The sequence below is a fragment of the Euleptes europaea genome, chromosome 7 (genome assembly GCF_029931775.1).
Source record: "Euleptes europaea isolate rEulEur1 chromosome 7, rEulEur1.hap1, whole genome shotgun sequence".
In the NCBI taxonomy this organism is placed as follows: domain Eukaryota; kingdom Metazoa; phylum Chordata; class Lepidosauria; order Squamata; family Sphaerodactylidae; genus Euleptes; species Euleptes europaea.
The window spans coordinates 44,829,331-44,848,761 of NC_079318.1; the positions used below are offsets into that span (position 1 = coordinate 44,829,331).

Consider the following 19,431-nt stretch of genomic DNA (forward strand, 5'->3'; position numbering starts at 1 on the left):
TTACAAATAAGTTTTAATCTTTCAGGACTGATATTTTATTCTCTAAAATCTTGTGTACCAGAAAAATGTTCAAGTTAAATATCTGGGGTTTTCCTTTAACATTGGGGTCATTACAGGTCCCCCATACCATTTCTACTTAGTTCTGTGCTTCTACTATAGCCAAGGATTCTCAATACAATTCCATTTTATTCACATTAAATTCAAATAATTGATACACTTTCCTGGAATTGGGGTGCTTGCTTTTTAAACCGAGATTTAAGAAGGGTCATCAAATGCCCCGTGCATAGCCACCTGTAAACCCACCTGGATTTTCATGGCAACTTCTTTGCCGTTCTTCAAGCGAGCCAGGTGAACCTGTCCAATTGAGGCTGCAGCAAAGGGTCGCTCCTCAAAGAACTCCAGCTTATCACGCCAGTGAGGGCCAAGGTCATTGTTCAAAGTTTTCTACAAGCAGAAGGACACGGCATGGTTTTACTTTCCCAGGTAGAACGAGCCTTGGCCACTTACTGTGAAGGCTTCTTCTGCTCAGAGGGACGAAGGGCATCTTTATGATGGGTGTTTCCTTTTCCTCTTAGCTCGGGAGGCAGGAATTAATATTTAAATTTTTTCCCTGGCTTCCTAGGGTAAACGCCCCCTATAGCCAGTTACAAAACTTTCCAAGCCTTAGAAGATTAGTAGGAAAAAGCTAAGAAACGTGACAACCAACGTTAAATAGAAAATAGAATTTTATGAACTGCAAACTTCTACTAAAAACCTTGAACTGTATCTAGAATGTAACCACTGTTGGACGTCTGGGCGGGCAAGATGCCCTTCGTCCCTCTGAGCAGAAGAAGCCTTCACGGTAAGTGGCCAAGGCTCGTTCTCGGCTCAGAGGGACAAAGGGCATCTTTATGATGGGACATACAAGAGCAGTCCCCGCCCTGGGAGGGTTAGACGTCCTGCAAAATACTCTGTGAAACTCCCCTGCCGAAGGCGGCATCAGATGACGAGCAGATATTCAATTTGTAGTGTCTAACGAATGTAGACACGGAAGACCATGTGGCCACTTTGCAAATTTCTTCTATGGTAGCCTGTCTATCAAAGGCCGCAGATGTGGCCGCACTTCTGACCGAATGAGCGGTTATGCCTCCAGGTATGGGAAGTTTGCTTTCCGTATAAGCTGTCTTTATACACAAGGAAATGGTGCGGCTAATTGAAGCGCTTGACATGGGTTTACCCTTTTTTGGTTGGGTTATGTTGATAAATAGAGCCTCAGAGGTTCTAATACTCTCTGTTCTAGAAATGTACACGTGAGGCGCTCTACGGACGTCTAATAGGTGCCAAGTCCTTTCTAAAGGTGTCTTTGGGTTAGGACAGAGTGATGGAATAATTACGTCCTGTTCCCTATGAAACTTTGTGTTGCACTTAGGTATGAAAGAGTGGTCATGTCTTATCATTTTTCACAAGGACAAGGTGGTGCTAAGTCCTGGGCGGACAGAAAGAGCTCCTAGCCGATACCCTTCGTGCTGAGGTTACCGCCGTGAGGAATAGGACTTTCATTCTTAACCATTTCATCCCCACCTGAGTGAGAGGCTCGAAGGGAGGTTTTGTAAGTGCTGTCAGTACTGTGTGCAGGCTCCAGGTGGGGAACCTGTGTCTTATGGGAGGTGCCGTGCGGGAAATACCTCTGAGAAATGATTTGATGTGAGGGTGCTTAGTCACCCTATAGCCTGCCACTCGTGGTACTATAGTAGCTATTGATGCTAGTTGTCTCTTCAGTGTGGAAACGGCTAATCCGATTCTGTGTCCCTCCTGCAGAAAGGATAGAATGCCCAATGTTTGTGGTTTGAGTGGATTGAAGTTTTTGCGCCTGCACCATCTGGTGAATGCCTTCCATGTTGAGTTATAAATTCTCTGTGTTGAAGGTCTATGTGCGGCCTGAATGGTGTTAATTATATGTCCTCAGAGTATCCTAATCTGAGCAATCTGCTCCTTTCAATACCCAAATGGTCATTTTGTACCATCCTGGATCTGGATGACACACTGGGCCCTGTATTAAGAGGTCCGGTCTGTCCGGAAGTCTCCAGTTGATGTTGTTTGACATTTGAATTAATGTGGGGAACCATGGGCGCCTGGGCCAGTACGGAGCTATGAATAAGATGTGTGCCTTTAGCATCCTGATTCTCCTTAGTACCTTTGGTATGATAGGTAGGGGGGAAATGCGTAAAGCATCCCCTTGGGCCAGGGAGCCGTCAGTGCGTCCGTCTGTTCTGCTCCCACCTGTGAGTATCTTGAGTAATAGCGTGGAAGTTGGTGGTTTGTCGTGCTTGCAAATAGATTCACTACTGGTGTGCCGAACTTCTGTGTGTTGCCATGAAAGACATCTGGGTGGAGAGACCATTTCGCTTCGCTGATTGTCTCCCTGCTGAGCCAATCCGCCTGTGTATTGATGGCTCCCGGAATGTGTTCCGCAGAGAGCGACATTAGATTGGTCTCTGCCCACCGAAGAATGGGTATAACGTCTTTGTGAAGTGCTGAAGATCTGGACCCCCCCTGTTTAAATGTGCCTTTGCGGCTACATTGTCTGTCCTGATTAGTATGTCTTTCCCTTGTGCTTGTTGCCTGAAACTGAGTAGGGCCCTGTATTTCATTTCATTTCATTAACCTTTATTGGCATACCAAAGACAGAGATAGAAAAAACAACAACAAAATACCTCCAAAGGGCAATACATATAAGTTACAGTCGGGTTAATAAAACTTTTCTTGTTCTTTAAGAACTCCTGTAAGAAATTCAGCCACGGTAGCAGTAATTTTGGGATCATGGTCACTCAAAAGAAATTTGCATTTCGCTTCATTACTCCTGTATGACTTGTACTGGAGCAAAGTAGATAGCAGTTTATCCTGCAGAGTCACATAGAAGGGGCAATCTAAAAGGATGTGGTCAATTGTATCTAACAAGTTTAAACCGCATGTGCATAGGCGTTCATGTCTAGGGATCTGGAGGTATCGGCCTAAGAGCATCCTAGATGGGAATGCATTAACCCTAGCTAATAGAAAAGCGCGGAGTTGAGAAGGTATCTCTAGGTTATCTAGATACCTAGCCATTTTACCTGATCCATTATTAAGGCCTAGGGCCGCCGGAGAGCAGATGGGGGGAAGAGTAGGGCCCTGTAAATTGCTCTGATCTCCAGGATGTTTATGTGGAGTTTCTGTTCCTGGGTGTCCAGGTGCCCTGAGCTATACGCTCATGGAATGTTGCCCCCCACCCCATAGTGCAAGCATCCGTGTAAATCTGTTCTGGAACAGGGGAAATGAACCGTAGTCCCTTTGACAGGTTGTTTTGGTCCAACCACCATAGTAAGCTGTTTTTGGCTTCCTTGGTGAGTAAAATGTTGATGTCCCTTTTCTTTTGTATATCCCTCTGATATGGCCTGAGGAGCCCTTGTAGGAGTCTGGCATGTAGACGTGCCCACTGAATGGTGGGTATGCAGGATATCATGAGACCCTGTAATTTTGTAAGGGACATGAGTTTGGATGATCGTGCTCTGTATGTCTTTTTGGCTAGGGATGAGATGAGATTTGTTTTCCTGCGAGAAACAGTTTGTTTTGGTGTGTGTCTATGACTACACCTAAATGTTTCAGTTGTTGTGAGGGGGTCAGTTTGCTCTTGTTGTAATTGATTAGGAATCCGTGTGATGAAAGCTTTTCTATTACTAATTTTGTGTGTTGGATGCTTTGTTGTTTTGAGTCTGCACAAATCAGAATGTCGTCGAGGTAAGGGTGTATTCCTCTTTGCGTAGATCGGATACCAGTGCCACCAGCACTTTGCTGAACACCCTTGGGGCTGAAGTTAAGCCGAAGGGGAGGGCCCTGAACTGGTAGTGAACTCCCTGATAAAGAAACCTCAGGAAGCGACTGTGTTGCCTGTAGATGAGAATATGTAAGTATGCCTCTGTGAGGTCTATGGACGTTAGGAAGTCCATAGGTCGTAATGCCTCTGCTATAGTTTTCAGTGTCTCCATTCGGAAACGTCTCAGTGGGATAAATCTGTTCAGAAACCTCAAATCTAGGATGGCTCTCCATCCTCCGTCTTTCTTGGGAACTGTGAAGATTTTGATCGGTGTGTGGCTTGCCATGGTCTGAGCCAAAGAGCTCTCCTTGCTGCCGCAGAGGTAGCCATAGCTCTAGCTGCGTATGTCATTGTATCTAAGGTTGAGTCAGCCAGGAAGGAAACTGCTCTTAGGAGTCTAGACACTCCTTCGCAGGCCTGTTTCTCTTCCTGTGGGATGAGTTGTGTTAATTTTCTGGCCCAGATAATTGCCGCCCTAGACACTAATGCTGACGTTACTGACGCCTTAATTGCCATTGCTGAGGCCTCATGTGATTTTTTGCAGGCTAACTCTGCCTTTCTGTCAGCTGTATCCCTGATTAAAGTCTGATCTTCCTCTGTAACTAGGTCTAATGTGTGGAGTGCAGTAACCGGTGTTTCCACCGGGGGGACCTTGAGTAGGTCTTAAGTGTTTTGGTCTAAGTTGTAGAACTTTCTAGATGTTATAGGCCATTGCTTTGAAGCCATGGGCTTTTCCCACTCAGACCTCATGAGGGACAAAAAATATTCTGGTAATGGTACCACTCTGTCAGGGGTGTCATGCATGTGAAAAAACTCTTTGGATCCCTTTTTACTCTGAGAGCTCAGGGATTCAGAGTCATCTGAAAGTTCGAGGGCAGCTAGCGTTTTTGACAATAGTAGAGGAAATTCCTCTGTGCAGAATACTCTAGATTGTTTAGGCTGTTCAATAATATCTTCCCCATCGGAGCTGAATTCATCTTCCCTGTCATTGTCATCATCGCCTGAATATACAGAATCGTCCCCTTCTTCCCCCTGCATGGTCTGTATCACAGAACTGTCTTTAAGAGCCGCTTTGGTGGGCCATTTACCCTCCCCATATGAGGCCCCAGGAGCAGTGCCTGTAAAGGGTTGGTTTGGATGGGGGTGAAGGTTGTAATAACTCTGGCTTGGCGGGCCCTGTACAGGGATATTCTGTACAGGAGTGGGCTGTCCCGCTCTCAAGCCTTCAGTAAAGGCGTCCTTAATAAGGGAAGATAGCTCCGCTTTTAGGAAGGCTAAACCTCGGTCCTGAAGAATGGGAAGGGAGATCCTACTGTCAGATGAGGTCTCCTTCGCCGCTTGTCGTCCCTGATTTGTAGGCGAGCCGCCTAGGGACGAAGTGGCACTAGGCAAAGGCGAGCCGCCAGCCTGCTGGGCCCGTTCCCTGTGAATCTGCAGGAAGTGGGCGTCTGGTGCCAGCGCGCGCTCCGCGCCTGGAGCTGGAGTGCCCTTTGGCAAAGGCGAGCCGCCATACTCCTGGCGCTGCACCCAAATTAAATTTGAGGAAGGACTCCGCTGAAGTCCTCACACTGCTTGCCGCCGTTATCTTTTTTCCGCTTCGTTGCGGTGCGGCTACTGCGCAGGCTGTTTCTACGAGGTGCTTCGCGCGCTTGTTACTGGCCAAGACGGCCCGTTTGCGCTTGCCGCTGCCACCTGTGACATTTTTTCTTTTATTTTTTACCTTCAAGTCAATTTGCTGACTTGTGGAAGGTTGGATGGCCTCGGATGTAGTAGGCATAGGCAACAGCAGGCTAGGGTCCAAATCGGCTGAGGCAATGTAATTGTCGTTCTGCCAATCCGCCATTTTGTTTTGGTGGGAAGGGATCCCTTTTAAATAAATTGAGCCCCTACTTCCCCAGAAAAGGCTATTAAAGATAATAGTAGAGAGAATAGTAGAAATAAGAAATTAGGTATAAGTTAGAAAGATTAGAAGTAAGGCTCGGTATTCTGTATCCTTGGTAGCTGAGAGCTGCAAAAGGCTGCTCTCCCGATCAAGGCAGGAAATAGAACTGGCTATAGGGGGCGTTTACCCTAGGAAGCCAGGGAAAAAATTTAAATATTAATTCCTGCCTCCCGAGCTAAGAGGAAAAGGAAACACCCATCATAAAGATGCCCTTTGTCCCTCTGAGCCGAGAAACTGCCACATTCTGCTATATACACCTAACGGAACAGAGATTCACTTCAGAGTAGTTATAATATATGGATCATTTTTCTTTTTAAATGCCAGAAAGTATGGGTAGCCAAAAATAAATACAACTGGCTACCGATTGACTTGCACAATATGGCTAGATACTTGAAGCATACAGCCAGACTTCACAGACATAGTGATACACAGTTTATATAGAGCATCCTAAGGATCATGAAGCAGGCTAGAGGGTAACAAGGATGGGGTTTGGGTCTATTAGCTGGACCAAGAATAACAGAATGCCTGTGCAAGGAACCATCATTCAGCATTTTCCACTTCTACGTGGATCCACTTCCCCCAAGTTTGTCCATCTGAAATCCCAAACCTATGCCCTTCCCACTTCCAACCATATCTAAACCAAATTCTCCTCACCATCATTTGCTTCAGAGGCATGAAGTCAGCACTCTGGCGGACACGCTCAAAAATCTTCTGCAGGTGAGGATTGATGAAGGCATCATCTGCTAGGAAAAAAGTATAAGACCAGAAAAGGTGTCACAGAGAAAGAAGAGAGAAAAGAGCGAGAGAAAAAGAGAGAGCGAGAGAAAGAGAGAGAGAGACTTAAAACACAGGTAAATGCTTATCTATCATCCTCCCAGAAGGTCTCGCCTCCAGCCTCAGCTCCAAAAGCCATATTCAGCTACTTAATTTTGCCAACCCTGCCCTCTTTTGTACCCCAAATACTTTGGGCCTAGCATATTCCAGTAGTAATGGGTAGGTCAAACTCTTTTTACAAAATTAAAGCAACTGAATATAGTAGCTTGGATATAACTTATGCATTGATCCACATAACGTATCTGGGTTCTGGTAGTGAGCGGTAACTACCTTCTGAGACAGCGGTTCCCAAACTGTGCTCCGTGTAACATCTCCTAGTGCTCCATGAAGAGATTGGAAAGAAAAAAACTACTGTCATTTGTTTTGGCATATAGGTGCTAGTTGAAAATTGGTGCTCCGTGACTAATTTCTCTCCTGAAAAGCGCTCCATGACTCAAAAAAAATCTGGGAACCACTGTTCTGAGACATCCTTGGCACTGCTTACATATTTCCAAGCAGCTTGGAAGAATCAAAGAATTTTGCTGAAGTTGAGATACTCAAAATGCTGAATTCTGCCCCAATGCAGTTATTCTTGCAGGTGCTTAGTATGATGGTGGAATGTACGGAGTCCTCATGATGTTCCTTACTCTGGGCATATACACCTCAGCTTCCAGAAGCAAAGGAACAAGCTTGGGATTCCCAAAGATGGGGAAAGTTGTGAAGATGTTACAGAATCTTCAAGAAAAATCCTATGGATACCAGCTGAAGCAGTTGTGTACATTTAATCTACATTAAAGGAAATTAAATGGAGATGGAGCAGAGATTAGAGATGTGCTGACAATCTGACATCTCAGGGGGGAAAAGAGGGAGAAGAATAATTCTCCTAAGGATTTCTCTGTTTTTAAGAAGAACAGAAGCAAGCTTCATAGTTTTCATCTAAGCCCTGTAAGGAAGTTCCTACCAAAGTTCATTTCTTCCAATTCTGCTTGCGTAATCTCTGTCCTTGGGGGCTTTCAATTAAAGGTTGAAAGGGCATTTGGTACTTTAGTTTTTGGATGTCCTGTATCAGAGCAGGTGCTTAGATTATGCGGGGGGGGGGGGTGTCCCTCCCAACCCAAGAATTCAACAGCATGATTTACATGTGGTGACAAGTTATGGGGAACAGGCTCTGAAAATCCTTGGGCTTTGAGTATTCCATTGCAGGAGAACTAGCCAGTCACCTGTTTGTGCTGCTGTCTTATGAAGGATCTCCTACAGCTGCCCCCAAGAATATCTGTACCCAGCTGAATTCAGCCGATCACCATCCAATAGAAAAAAACAGCACCTCCAGAAAACAGTGCTTAATCTTGAAGCCCAAAGATTTCCTCCATTAGCAGATGCAGCAGCAGCTACTGAAAACCACTCTAGCAGTAGAAATTGGTAATTAAGGGAAAGTTGCTGTAGTATATCCCCTAACGGGCTCCTTCCCCACAGCTGGTTCGCTCAGTTGGGCAAGATACCACAACAGTTAGCAAGTTTCAGAGAGTGAAGCAACTGAAAGCAGATGGCAGCTTGCAAGCTGCATCAACCTCTGAGTAACAGACCAAGTCACTCAGGAGCCAGCTTGGAGCTGCCTGTCTTCCTGGTCCATTACAGAAATACAAAAATGTATTCTCTCCCCATGAGGACACCACAATTTAAAGGAGGAACGGAATTAATTCCTCCCCACCGGCTTTGTTGGTATTGCTTGTGCTCTAGATTGTGTTTATTTCTCTAAAGCCGGCACTATCGTGCTATTACTGGCAGCAATATGGTTACACACAAATACTCAAAGAGCCACGTTGTCATGCCTGCTCTTGTGCAAACAGTTACTCCTGATCTTACACTTGTGTTATTTAATTCACTTCTGGACCATCTACACACACAGCTCTGTTGGTGTCAAGATTCCATTTCCTTTTATGCTGCGATGTGCTCTTTGACAATGGAATGTGACAGACAATTGGACTGAGTTGGTAAGGCTGTTGCAGAACATCAACAAAAAAGATAAGAGAACCTCCGATGATTCCTAGCCCAAATAAAGCACTGCAAAAGGAAGAACTTAACCAGACACAGAGATGTAAAGGATGCACAATTCAGAATGGGCAGTCACGAGTCAGTCATATTAGAAGTTACACAGCTAGGACTACAGGATTGAGCTGATTATTATCAATCAACAATCAGCATATTAGCACATAGTCACCAATTAATCAGAGGGGCTGACAAGATTCTAAAACAAGACTTCTAAAGGATCTGGAAGCATTTAGACCTTTAAGATCTACCCCTTCCCTCTTTGGAACAGTTCTTTTTTTCCCTTTTTTTCTTAAATGTTTTTTTATTAATGGGTTTTGGGGTACAAAAATAAAAAGGGAAGTTGGGGAAGAGGAAATGAAAAAATGATTAAGTAAGCTTCAATATCCAAATACAGTTCACAGAAATTTTACATTATACAAAAAACAAATTAATCTGTTATATACCCAGTCAAAAAATAACTTATCTAATAATCGTCGCCCAGTTCTGCACTAATATTTACACTGATAATATATATAAATTTTGGTGTCTTGTTAAGCCTTCTTGCCCTACTGAATACAATTGACTGATTTTAATCTTCATGCTTATTTATCATAGAAAAATTGCCATTGTTCATTGGAACAGTTCTGATGACAAAGCAACCTCCTCTTACTTGTGCCTTCACGCTATTATAGCTTTCTTTCGAGTTGCAAGCACTTGAATGGATCAGTATCAACAAAAATCAGTTGCCATGCATCCTTCATAACCAGATCTTCTACATTGCTAAGAGACATTGCTTTTTAAGGAGGGGGGCGTATCATCTTGCAAGATGCCACCCTCTCCTTAAATACTACACCATACCCTCAGTTTCAATTAAAATAAACAATACTACACCATATTTTCAGTTTCAATTAAAATAAACCATTCTTTCTAGGAATAAGTTGTAATTTTTATCACAAAGTTCAGGTAACTATACTTTTGTCTTAGACATTCAAAACAATAAGACACTTCCCTCAAGATTTTACAATATGTAAACATATTTAACTGATTAAAGGACAGGTAACTTGGAAACTTGTTAGTAGCACTAGACGCAATTCTTTAGAAACAGGGTGAACTTCAGACCTGCTCATGTGTAGACACAGGTGGGTGTGTCTCGCTACTTCCTAGTTCTTCCAAGCCTTCAAGTATGTACATTATAAGGAGACAAATGACAAGACAGATCTAGAGACTTAAGAGAAGCTCTTTGCACTTACCTTGAATGCTCAGCATTTGGCCCAACTTCAGGGCAGCTCCCCGAACCTTGCAAAGGGTCCTCACAATTCTTTCGGCATTGGCCTCTGACAGGAAAGGGCTGGAATCCGTAATAGCCTTCTTTCCTGAGGGCAGACAGGAAGTTAATGGAATCCATTAAAAACCAATCAACCCAAGTTACTATTTTTGCTTTAAGAATTTGCTTTGACACCCCTATTTCATGTAGCACAATAATACTCATCACTTCAGGAGAGGTGGTCTCTTCGAGAAGGCAACAAGTTAAATAAAATCAGAAATACACACTGGATTTACCTTTCCCCCCCCAAAATGTTGTTTTTAAATGTTGTATATTGTTTTGAGCACTCTTGGTATGAGCAAAATGACAGTTTTATCAGTAAAATATGTTTGTAATAGCTTGTTTTCAATACAGCCTTTGGCATTTCCATAGTTACCTAGCCAAACTGGAGCAATTAATAGAATTTTTGAAATTATAATTAACTGGGTATTAAAATTAAGACTGCCCCCAAACACAAACCCTAACTGCCTTTACCACTGGAGACTCTGATTAAAGGGTCCATGAGCTTATCTAATTGCTAGCGGAGGGGGATTAAATCCTGGGAAAAGAGGATTCGAGTAGACAGGAATACAGAAGTGCTAGCGATTAAAAAAAATTAACAGAAAACAAAGTGTAATTCAAAGGAAAAAAAGGTTAAACTATTTGCTTATTTTAGAACATCTGTCACACCTTCCAGTACAACGCATCTCAAGATGATTTATGCCATTTCAAGTGTTAAAAACAGCTAGCAGATAAAAGATTAATGGGGCAATCCCAAGCAGGTCTACTCAGAAGTAAGTCCCATTTTATTCAACTGGGCTTACTCCCAAAAAAGTATTTTTAGAATGGAACACTAAAATGTCACAAGCAGAGATAAGGAAAACCCAGGCGCCTGCTTTCCTAGGCTCCAAAGGTTATGCCCAAACCCGCTTTTTTTAAAAACATGATCAGCCACCACAGGAGTGTCAAATTTGTCATCATCTTTCATTCTAAGCTTCATATGACATTAGAGAGGCACAGGCCTGGATCCTTTGCTATGTGAGGATGGAAAGGAGCCTTCCAACGTCTCTCTGTCCATGGTAGCATATCATGGTCCCCCCCTAGCTGTGCCCCAGGAGTCAGTGGCCCCCAGGAACAGCATGAGGGGTGAAATGGGTGTCTGCAGTGGAAACGTTATTTATAGTCTGCCTTTCTCATTGAGACTCAAGGCAGATTACATAATGTAAGTCAATACCATCAATAGGATGAGGAGACAGACATCTAATACACAGTGTAGCAGGACTAAGATGGCAGAAACCTGAAACAAGGCATAAGTATTAAATATGACTCCAGTTAGGATCCTAATGCATGCCTGAACACCAAAACTTTCCCCAATTCCTTACATTCATCTCTTCCATTTGCTGTTTCTGCTCACACATGACCCCTTTAGCATGTAGAACATTGAAACAAGTTAATGATTAGGGAAGTCCATGAATCTTCTCCTGGGTAACAGAACAAGATGTGCAGGGCAGCAAAAGGAGATAACAGGAGCACATCCCTTTCCCCTTCAGAACACCTTTCTCAGCAACACCCGCCAAGGTTGGAAAAGCTATACATTAACATCAAGAGATCCATAAAGAATCTTTCTGTTTTGTTCTTTGCATTGAGTTTGTTACCAGTTTGATTAGGGAAGCGTTTAACCCTTTCCTCCACGCAGTGTTGTTTTCCCAAGCAATATTTTGGGCACATTCACACGTGCAATTTTCCTCACACAGTCTGATGGTACAAATTCTATGAAAAAAAAATCTTCTTTTCCAATTCAAGTCTAAAGAAAATGCCTTCCAAAGGCTGCACATTCAATGCCTTCCAAAGCTGCACATTACCTCACACAAGGATCACATCTATTTGTTTCTTTCAACTAAAACACAATAGGGTACACCACAGATAGTGATGCAGTAAGCTTACTAAAAGTGACCCTGAAGCCCTGGCCTCCTCCTACAGAAGAGGGAGCTGGAGACTGGGTTTCATTTCATGTTCCTGTAAACATTGTCCTGATACCCACCTTGGACCACACATATTCTAATTATTACTCTGCCACCAGAAGTACTAAAACAGTTCTGAAGGTCAGTGGTGATGCAGGAGTCTATTTTTACTTTGCTTGCTCAGTAGACAGTGAATTTTATCCACAATACACAATGGAAATAGGCATTATAATATAATGCACGATTGTATCTCAAGTATTCTGAGCTTTAAAAGTTTCAAAATAACTGATGTTTGTTGTTAAAGTATTGAAGTGTCAAACCATGGACTCTTCCATTGCAATGCCTTCCTTTAGGAGAGTATCACTGGAGAGCACCAATTCAAACATACTATAGGTTCTTGTACTTCGGTTCAGTGGCCCTCCCCAAGTCAAGAAAATAACAGTAATCCTAAGCATAATTATACTTCTAAGAGCTCTGGCTTCAATGGACTGTCTATAGTTGTGAATTACCTGCATTGTGCAGGAAAATGGACTCCAGATGACCCTGGAGGTCCCTTCCAACTCTATGAGTCCTATGATTCTATGTGTCTGCTTTGGATTGCGCTGTAAATGTCCAGACCTTCTGACATGCCCACCAGTGTCCAGTATTTAACCAAAAGCAACGCGGACAGGACAGGTTACGTGGGATAATACTCTTTGTCATCTTAATGCGCAATTTTTACTCTAAAAATCTGAGTAAAGTAGAAGCTTAGTCCTCCAAGAATGCTAATCAACATTCTGATTAGGTTGCACTCCCAGCTCCAGCTCAGTCAAGCTATGTTCTGGGATGTGGTCAAGGAAGAATATTTCCAGTCAACTATCCATGCTAACATAAGGAATCCACCCCTTCTCAGCGAATTTGAGGGGGAGGGCAGTGGAGTGTTTAAGGACAGAAATATGCAACAACAAATAAAGCCTTCACACAGACCAGTTTCTGCATCCCTGATGATTCTGCTTCAAGTTTCAAGTAGATCCTCCCCGCAAAAAACCAAAGAAAAATATCTGTTGTCATTTCCCCCCCAACCACCACCACCACCACCACCACCAAACTAACACAAACTCAAGCGGTATTCCACCTCGGAGAAGTATATCACAGTGTTTTATTTCTAAAAGATAAATTACATACTTCTGGGAGAAATCAGTCCCTTACTCCATGATTTTAAACAGATGTTATTTACTGACAAAAAAACAACTGTTGCTCTTTTTTATAGTACACCAGAGGGAGATGGGACCAACCCCAGACTACTCAAAAAGCGAGTCCATCTGCAGACTCTCTGGAATTAATGATAGGACAGGCAACTGGAGAAACCAATGGGAGGGGGGAGGAAGAAAGACCCAACAGAAAATTTTTACTTCATCAGCCCAACAAAACCAACCTGGAATCACAGAAGGAAAGAAGATTTTTTACCAAGTTGGGTATCATTATTAATTGATATCACTACTCCTTAAGTTGAACTCATATCGTAATAGTCTCATGTACAGGCAGCTGTACATGGGAATATTTACTTTAGAAGAATATAGCAAATTAGTAACATGCCTCAACCATGTGCCAGATGTACAAGCACAGTAGGGTGCGCTTAGTGAATAGAAAACAGATGAATCTGCCCCAATGGATCATGTAGCCCAGTCCAATTCCCCACCCCATGAAACGTACTTAGAAACATCCCAAGTGCTTGCCTGAACTTTTCATGCGAATCATGGAATGATGTACCAACAGCCGTGTTATGTTAAGGAAATTCTTCCTCAAACAAAAAAATAGACTTAAGCTTTGCAACTTAAAACCATTGATTTTTCTTCCCTCTTCAGTGATAAAGGGGAACAACAGACCTTCATTGTCTTTGTCACAACTGTTGTCAGAAGGCTGATTCACATACTACCCTGTTAATGACAACAAACCCTGAGTAATTTATCCCTCTTAGAGAGGAAACCTGCTGAAGCAGAAACCCATGAAAGTGGCTGGAAAGTTCTCAAGAGCCTATGCGCCTCCCTTTTTCCTACCTGGCCTGCTGTTCCTAGTAAGGAGAATTCTCCTGTTGCCACCTTTGCCCAGACGCTCACAAAACAGCATTCTCTAGTCTATGCTATGTCGATAAATAGACAGGTTCATCTCCTCCCAGATGGAAGACATGAGGTAAAAGGTAGCCAAAATTCAATAAGATTAAAGGATATGATTAAAAGGTACAATTACAATTACAAATCTGGATTCTAAAACTAGTGGTCTGCTTCGCTCCATGCTGAAACTCCCACTGCAACTGCTTATCACATTCGGGGCTGTACAACAAACACTTTTCCCCTACAGGTTGTTAGAAAAGAAGCTTCGCCCTTCAGCTTGAAAGCCCGAGGAATTTTTCATGTTCTTCCTTCAATGGGCTAACGAACTAAAAGCAAAAAGCAACTCAATCATTCAGTCCTCTCCTCTTATCAAATCTCCCCTCCCAAATAGTTCTTCACCCTCCAAATTCCCAAACTCTGCTAGCTAGGGCAAGTCTTTTAACAATTGCGCTGAGCTTGTACACAGGTCAAGGAGTGCCCAGTTATACAAGGCACCTTTTGCAAACAGAAAAATGTAAACAAATGGTTGCACAACCTCTTTCTAGAACAGCTCTCTCAAACAAGTGGAACGAGCCCTGCAAAAAAGGCCTTCAAGGGCCCTGGGTCGACTGTGTTCAGGGTCATTTAAAGCAGTCTGCGTCCATGCAATATTAGTTTGAACCTGCAATTTATTCAGGAGACCCACGGCAAATGACAGGTGGCTTCACTCCTGTCATTTAGCATGCTGCAGCCCACCTGTTTCCTGTCAGGTAAGGAGCACCATGCAGAGGCATACATGTACAATGTGTAGCCCCACATTATGACACTAAAGTTCTGCAGTAACAAAAAGGGGCCAAACAAGTTTTTGAAGATACACCACGTGCATATCTGCAGATTTACTGACAGAATAGAAACTATTGCCTGGACAGGTTAATATACAGAGGCCCAAGTTCATGGATGGTCTTTAGAAGAAGAGTTGGTTTTTATATGACGATTTTCTCTACCACTTAAGGGAGACTCAAACAGGCTTACAATCACCTTCCCTTCCCCTTCCCACAACAGACACCCTGTGAGGTAGGTGATGCTGAGAGAGCATGACTTGCCCAAGGTCACCCAGCTGGCTTCGTGTGTGGGAGTGGGGAAACAAATCCAGTTCACCAGATTAGCCTCCGCCGCTCATGTGGAGGAGTGGGGAATCAAACCCGGTTCTACAGATCAGACTCCACCGCTCCAAACCACCTCTCTTAACCACTACACCACGCTGGCTCTCAGACCACATAAGTTACCTCTGCCCCATCAGGAGAGTATAATCAGCTGTCCCCAATGTGACCTGAACCTTAAAGTAAGAGCTTTTATAAGTATTCTCTTGGAGGAAAACACATGACCTCTTTTGGGAAAATAGGTCATCGTACTGGGGGGAGATGGTAAAAGATGTACCATCAAACAAGATGCACAACTTTGCGATACTTGAACGGTTAAGATACCAGAAGGAATTCACCGCCTAGTGGACAAACTTTGCAGGAGTCAACACCTGACCATTTCTTGCAATACTTTTAAAATACATTATGAAAGAGTGGGAAAACAATGTGGTAAGGGACCCTACATTTAAGGAATGACTGCCTCTGGCTATAGTAGTCCTTTCCTGCCCCCAACAAAACAAAAGCTGCTTCTAAGTAGTACAAGCACCAGGACAATAAAAAGTCCAACCCCTTGGCCTTCCAGGGTGTACTTGAGAACAAGACCAGATAGGAGGGCGCGCGTAGTCACCCTTAAGTACAGAAATGAGTCATGACCTAACCACTGCATGTTTTGGGGCCAATAACACAATTCTCTTATCTCAGATATATTCTATATAACCTTCATGCCAGTGACAAATCGTTAGCCAGCTCCAAGAAAAACAAGAGATCTATTTATGGCAAAACACAAATTGTGACTCTTTTTTTTTTGTTTTAATCTGGAAGGAAAGAACCAGGAGGCAAACTCTAAAACAGAGTTCAAGGATTGCTGGAAAACAAGACTAGCAGTCATGAAGTCATTAATGTTTTACTAAGCGCACAGATATCAGGCCTTTGGGTTGGTCTACCATAAAGTTATAGTTATTTGCTTCCCTTGAACATGCTGCATAATCATCAGTCCTTAGGAACATGTATATCAAGAAACAAGGATGCAACTGGACTCTTCTATTAACAGTAACACTCACCATTGCGTTCTTCAGATCTAAGGCTTTTCTTTGCAACCTCCGCTAACGCTCCAATGCCAAGGCCGACAGCTAAGCCTTTAAAATACACAAAGGATGCAACAAAAGGTCAGAAGCATGACAATGATGCGTATATGGATACATCTCTTCATGCATTAATGAGTTGCTGCAAAAGCAGGCCTTCATCTACTACTGCTTAGGTTGAATACAAATTGGGTAATTGAAAAACCAGAAGCACTTCTGTCACTTGCAGCAGAACGCTGTGCCCGAGCCTCCCAATGTGACAGCACTGATGCCCAACAAAACATCTCGCAATCCCAGAAAAAGGAAGTAGGAAACCCAAAACTCTGAGGCAAGCAGAAACCTCAACACAGACCACATGACGCTCACACTTCAACTGTAGCATTTTGTCACTTGATCTGGTCTGGTACAGGTATTAATATGAAAGAATCCAGATCTTCGTCTGGAGACCCAGATTCCAAAGGAGGACACCCCTTGGCACCTCTTACTTTGTTCCTCCTCCGGCCATTGTACTCACCCTCCTCCTGGACTTGCTGGTGAACAAGATTATGCATTTTATTTAGCTATTTATACCACATTTTTCTTCCCCAACGGGCACTCAAAGTGGCTTACAACGTCACTTCCCCCTTTTCCATTTTATCCTAACAATCTTCTGAGACAGCTTAGATTTAGAAGGAGTGACTGGCCCAGTAAGCTCCCACAGCACATTGGGATTTGAGCCCAGGTCTCCCAGATCTTTGACACTCTAACTACTACACCATGCCAGTTGGCTACAGCAAGTAAAATTGAGCTTGTGAAGGAGCAAATGGAGAAGCTTGACAGCTCTGCCCCATCTTGGTACATGGAAGCATATACCAAGATTACAGATAACATGCCCAGATGAGGACTGGCAACTCTAGATCTCATGTGGAAGCGTTGACACAAAAGTACCCATTAACAAAATATACCAATGTGGAACATTCATATATTTAAATTAACATTCAATGGAGAGGTTACACAAACACCCTTAGAGCTCTCTTTCTACAGAGCTGGAATTTCAAACATTCATCTGCAAACACAAACAATTTCCCAGCGCTCAGTATTAAGACGGCTTCAGATACATGAACAATTGGGGGGAGGTTGCTCACATTCACACACAGTATTTCAGAAAGGTCATTTGTATACAAAATTATGACACACTGTCAGAACATCCAACCAAACTCTAAGCAGTTCATGATATCCGTAACTATGAAATTAGGATTGTATGTCTGACACACAACCCAGATGATGCCTGTTTTGCAAGTCAGTTTTGGAAGCCTGCGTCTTTCACATGCAACCGCGTTTGCTGGGCTATGCTATCAAATGGCAGCTAAACATTCCTCAGTTTACAAAGTAGCTTCAGGATGTCAGGTCAATGGAAACAGCGGGATTTACATCATTCTAACCAGGCTGACTGACTTTCCTCATGCTGAGGTACTACTACAGACAGATTTACTTATATCCACAATTCTATGGAGGCCGTGCAAAAATAATTTAACAAAATTAACACGCTTCTTTCTCCTTCTCGAGCCTTCTAGAACGCCCCTTTGCCCCTGATAAGATTTGGACTTGTACAGTATGTACTCTCTCCTGCACAATGGGAGCTCCACCTAAATAATCACACAATGGTGTCACCCCAGAACGAAAACAGCCAGCGCTAAGAGAGAGACAGCCTCCAATGGCAGCCTTTTAAAGATTAATCAGCTGGAATTTCTTTGCCTCACCATTTCAGAACTATGTTATCCATTAATTCTGATAAGGCCATTTCTCCTTCAACAGAGGTTCTCTCCTTAGAGTGAGCGCATTGGAGGAGCTCCTCTTCTACAGGGTGTTGTGCCCTGTGAATGTGTTCTGATCATCTAATATTCATTCACTAAAAGAGGGGGGTGCAGTTCACACCATATGTTGCAATAAGCCATTATTTTAAATCTACTTCTGTGAGTGTTTGTGCATTTCAAAGAGACAGATAGGTTCTGCAATACTTTCGCTGGCCACTGACCTATGCCAACTTTGCCATTAAGGCAACCAAGTTTTGGTCCGTTTGTAAGTTCACATTGTGGAATGTAAGTTCACATTCAGTGCTGAACATCTTATCTTAATTTATTGCAGCAAAAAGGGTATCTGGCCACTTCCTCACCCCTTAACACCCCACAACACACTTTCTTGAGTCCTAATACATCAAGTTTATCAAAGTTTATGGGTGACATTGCAAAAAAAAAAAACCAACCCCACATTTTTTTAATTAAAAAATTAATACACCTGAGTCAGCACTTCCAGGAAGGGGAGCATATTCAACTTCTTGTAAGACAGCAACCCAATAGCCCAACTTAGCTCAGGTTTATCAGAACTTGGGAGCTAAGCAGGGTTTAACTTAGTAAGTACTTGGATAGGAGACCACCAAGAGACACTGAGGTTGCTATGCAGAAGAAGGCAGTGGCAAACCACCTCTGCTCATCTCTTGCTTGGAATACCCTGTGGATAGGGTCACGAGTCAGTTGCGGCTCAATGGCCTGTTCTTCTTCAAGGTGACTTAGCAGTCTATTTTTAGACTACCAAAATGGCAAAATATAATTTTAAAAATAAAAACAGGTATATTAAACACACAAAGATTAACAACAGAAATGAAACGCTGTGCCACTTGACTGCTACTCTGGAGTGGTGGGTGCATCCCCAGAGGGTATATTCATACAAACATACAAGCGGCAGGAAATTGACTGACAACTATAAATGTACCCAAATAACAAAACTCACCAGATAATCATCCCATCTACAGAGCCTCCACAGTCCTGAAAATCATTAACACCTAACTGTTGATGAAGAGCTCTTATCTTTCATGCTATGAATAACCTTTCTAGCTGCAGAGTACATGTGCTCATTTCAAAACACCTGTACATCCTACACTATAAACACAGCTCTGCATCACCAATCAATTCAAAATGCAACATGACAACCCGTATTCTGCATCCAGTACAATTTTGCAGCTTACATTTGCTGTCCATATGGGAAGAGCTTAAGCAGAAGCAACAGGAAGTAAACAGACAAGAACATCTTCAAAAAAAAGCCCCCAATATTACCATTAAAAATCAATACCCTAATGTTTATTAATGAATATTTATACCCAAACGCAGATATATGGGCTGCATCCACACACTGTTAGATATTGTGCTTTCACTGCAATGTAGCAGTAATTTGCCACTGGATTTTGGGAATGGCTGCTTCTCATCTCTAAATTGTGACGGAGAGATTGAGA

The 19,431-nt window shown here is 42.9% G+C and overlaps 1 protein-coding gene across 2 annotated transcripts in view; it reads right to left on the reverse strand.

The window, feature by feature from the left end:
* The window catches only part of COQ8A (coenzyme Q8A), a 39,904-nt gene that overhangs the window by 11,074 nt on the left and 9,399 nt on the right, over positions 1 to 19,431 (reverse strand). For both annotated transcript variants that reach the window (XM_056853113.1, XM_056853114.1), the window contains exons 4-7: positions 16,146 to 16,220; positions 9,863 to 9,985; positions 6,426 to 6,511; positions 304 to 444 (exon numbers count right to left, since the gene is read on the reverse strand). In XM_056853113.1, coding sequence (XP_056709091.1) covers positions 304 to 444; positions 6,426 to 6,511; positions 9,863 to 9,985; positions 16,146 to 16,220 — 425 coding nt within the window. The remainder of the gene's footprint in view (positions 1 to 303; positions 445 to 6,425; positions 6,512 to 9,862; positions 9,986 to 16,145; positions 16,221 to 19,431) is intronic.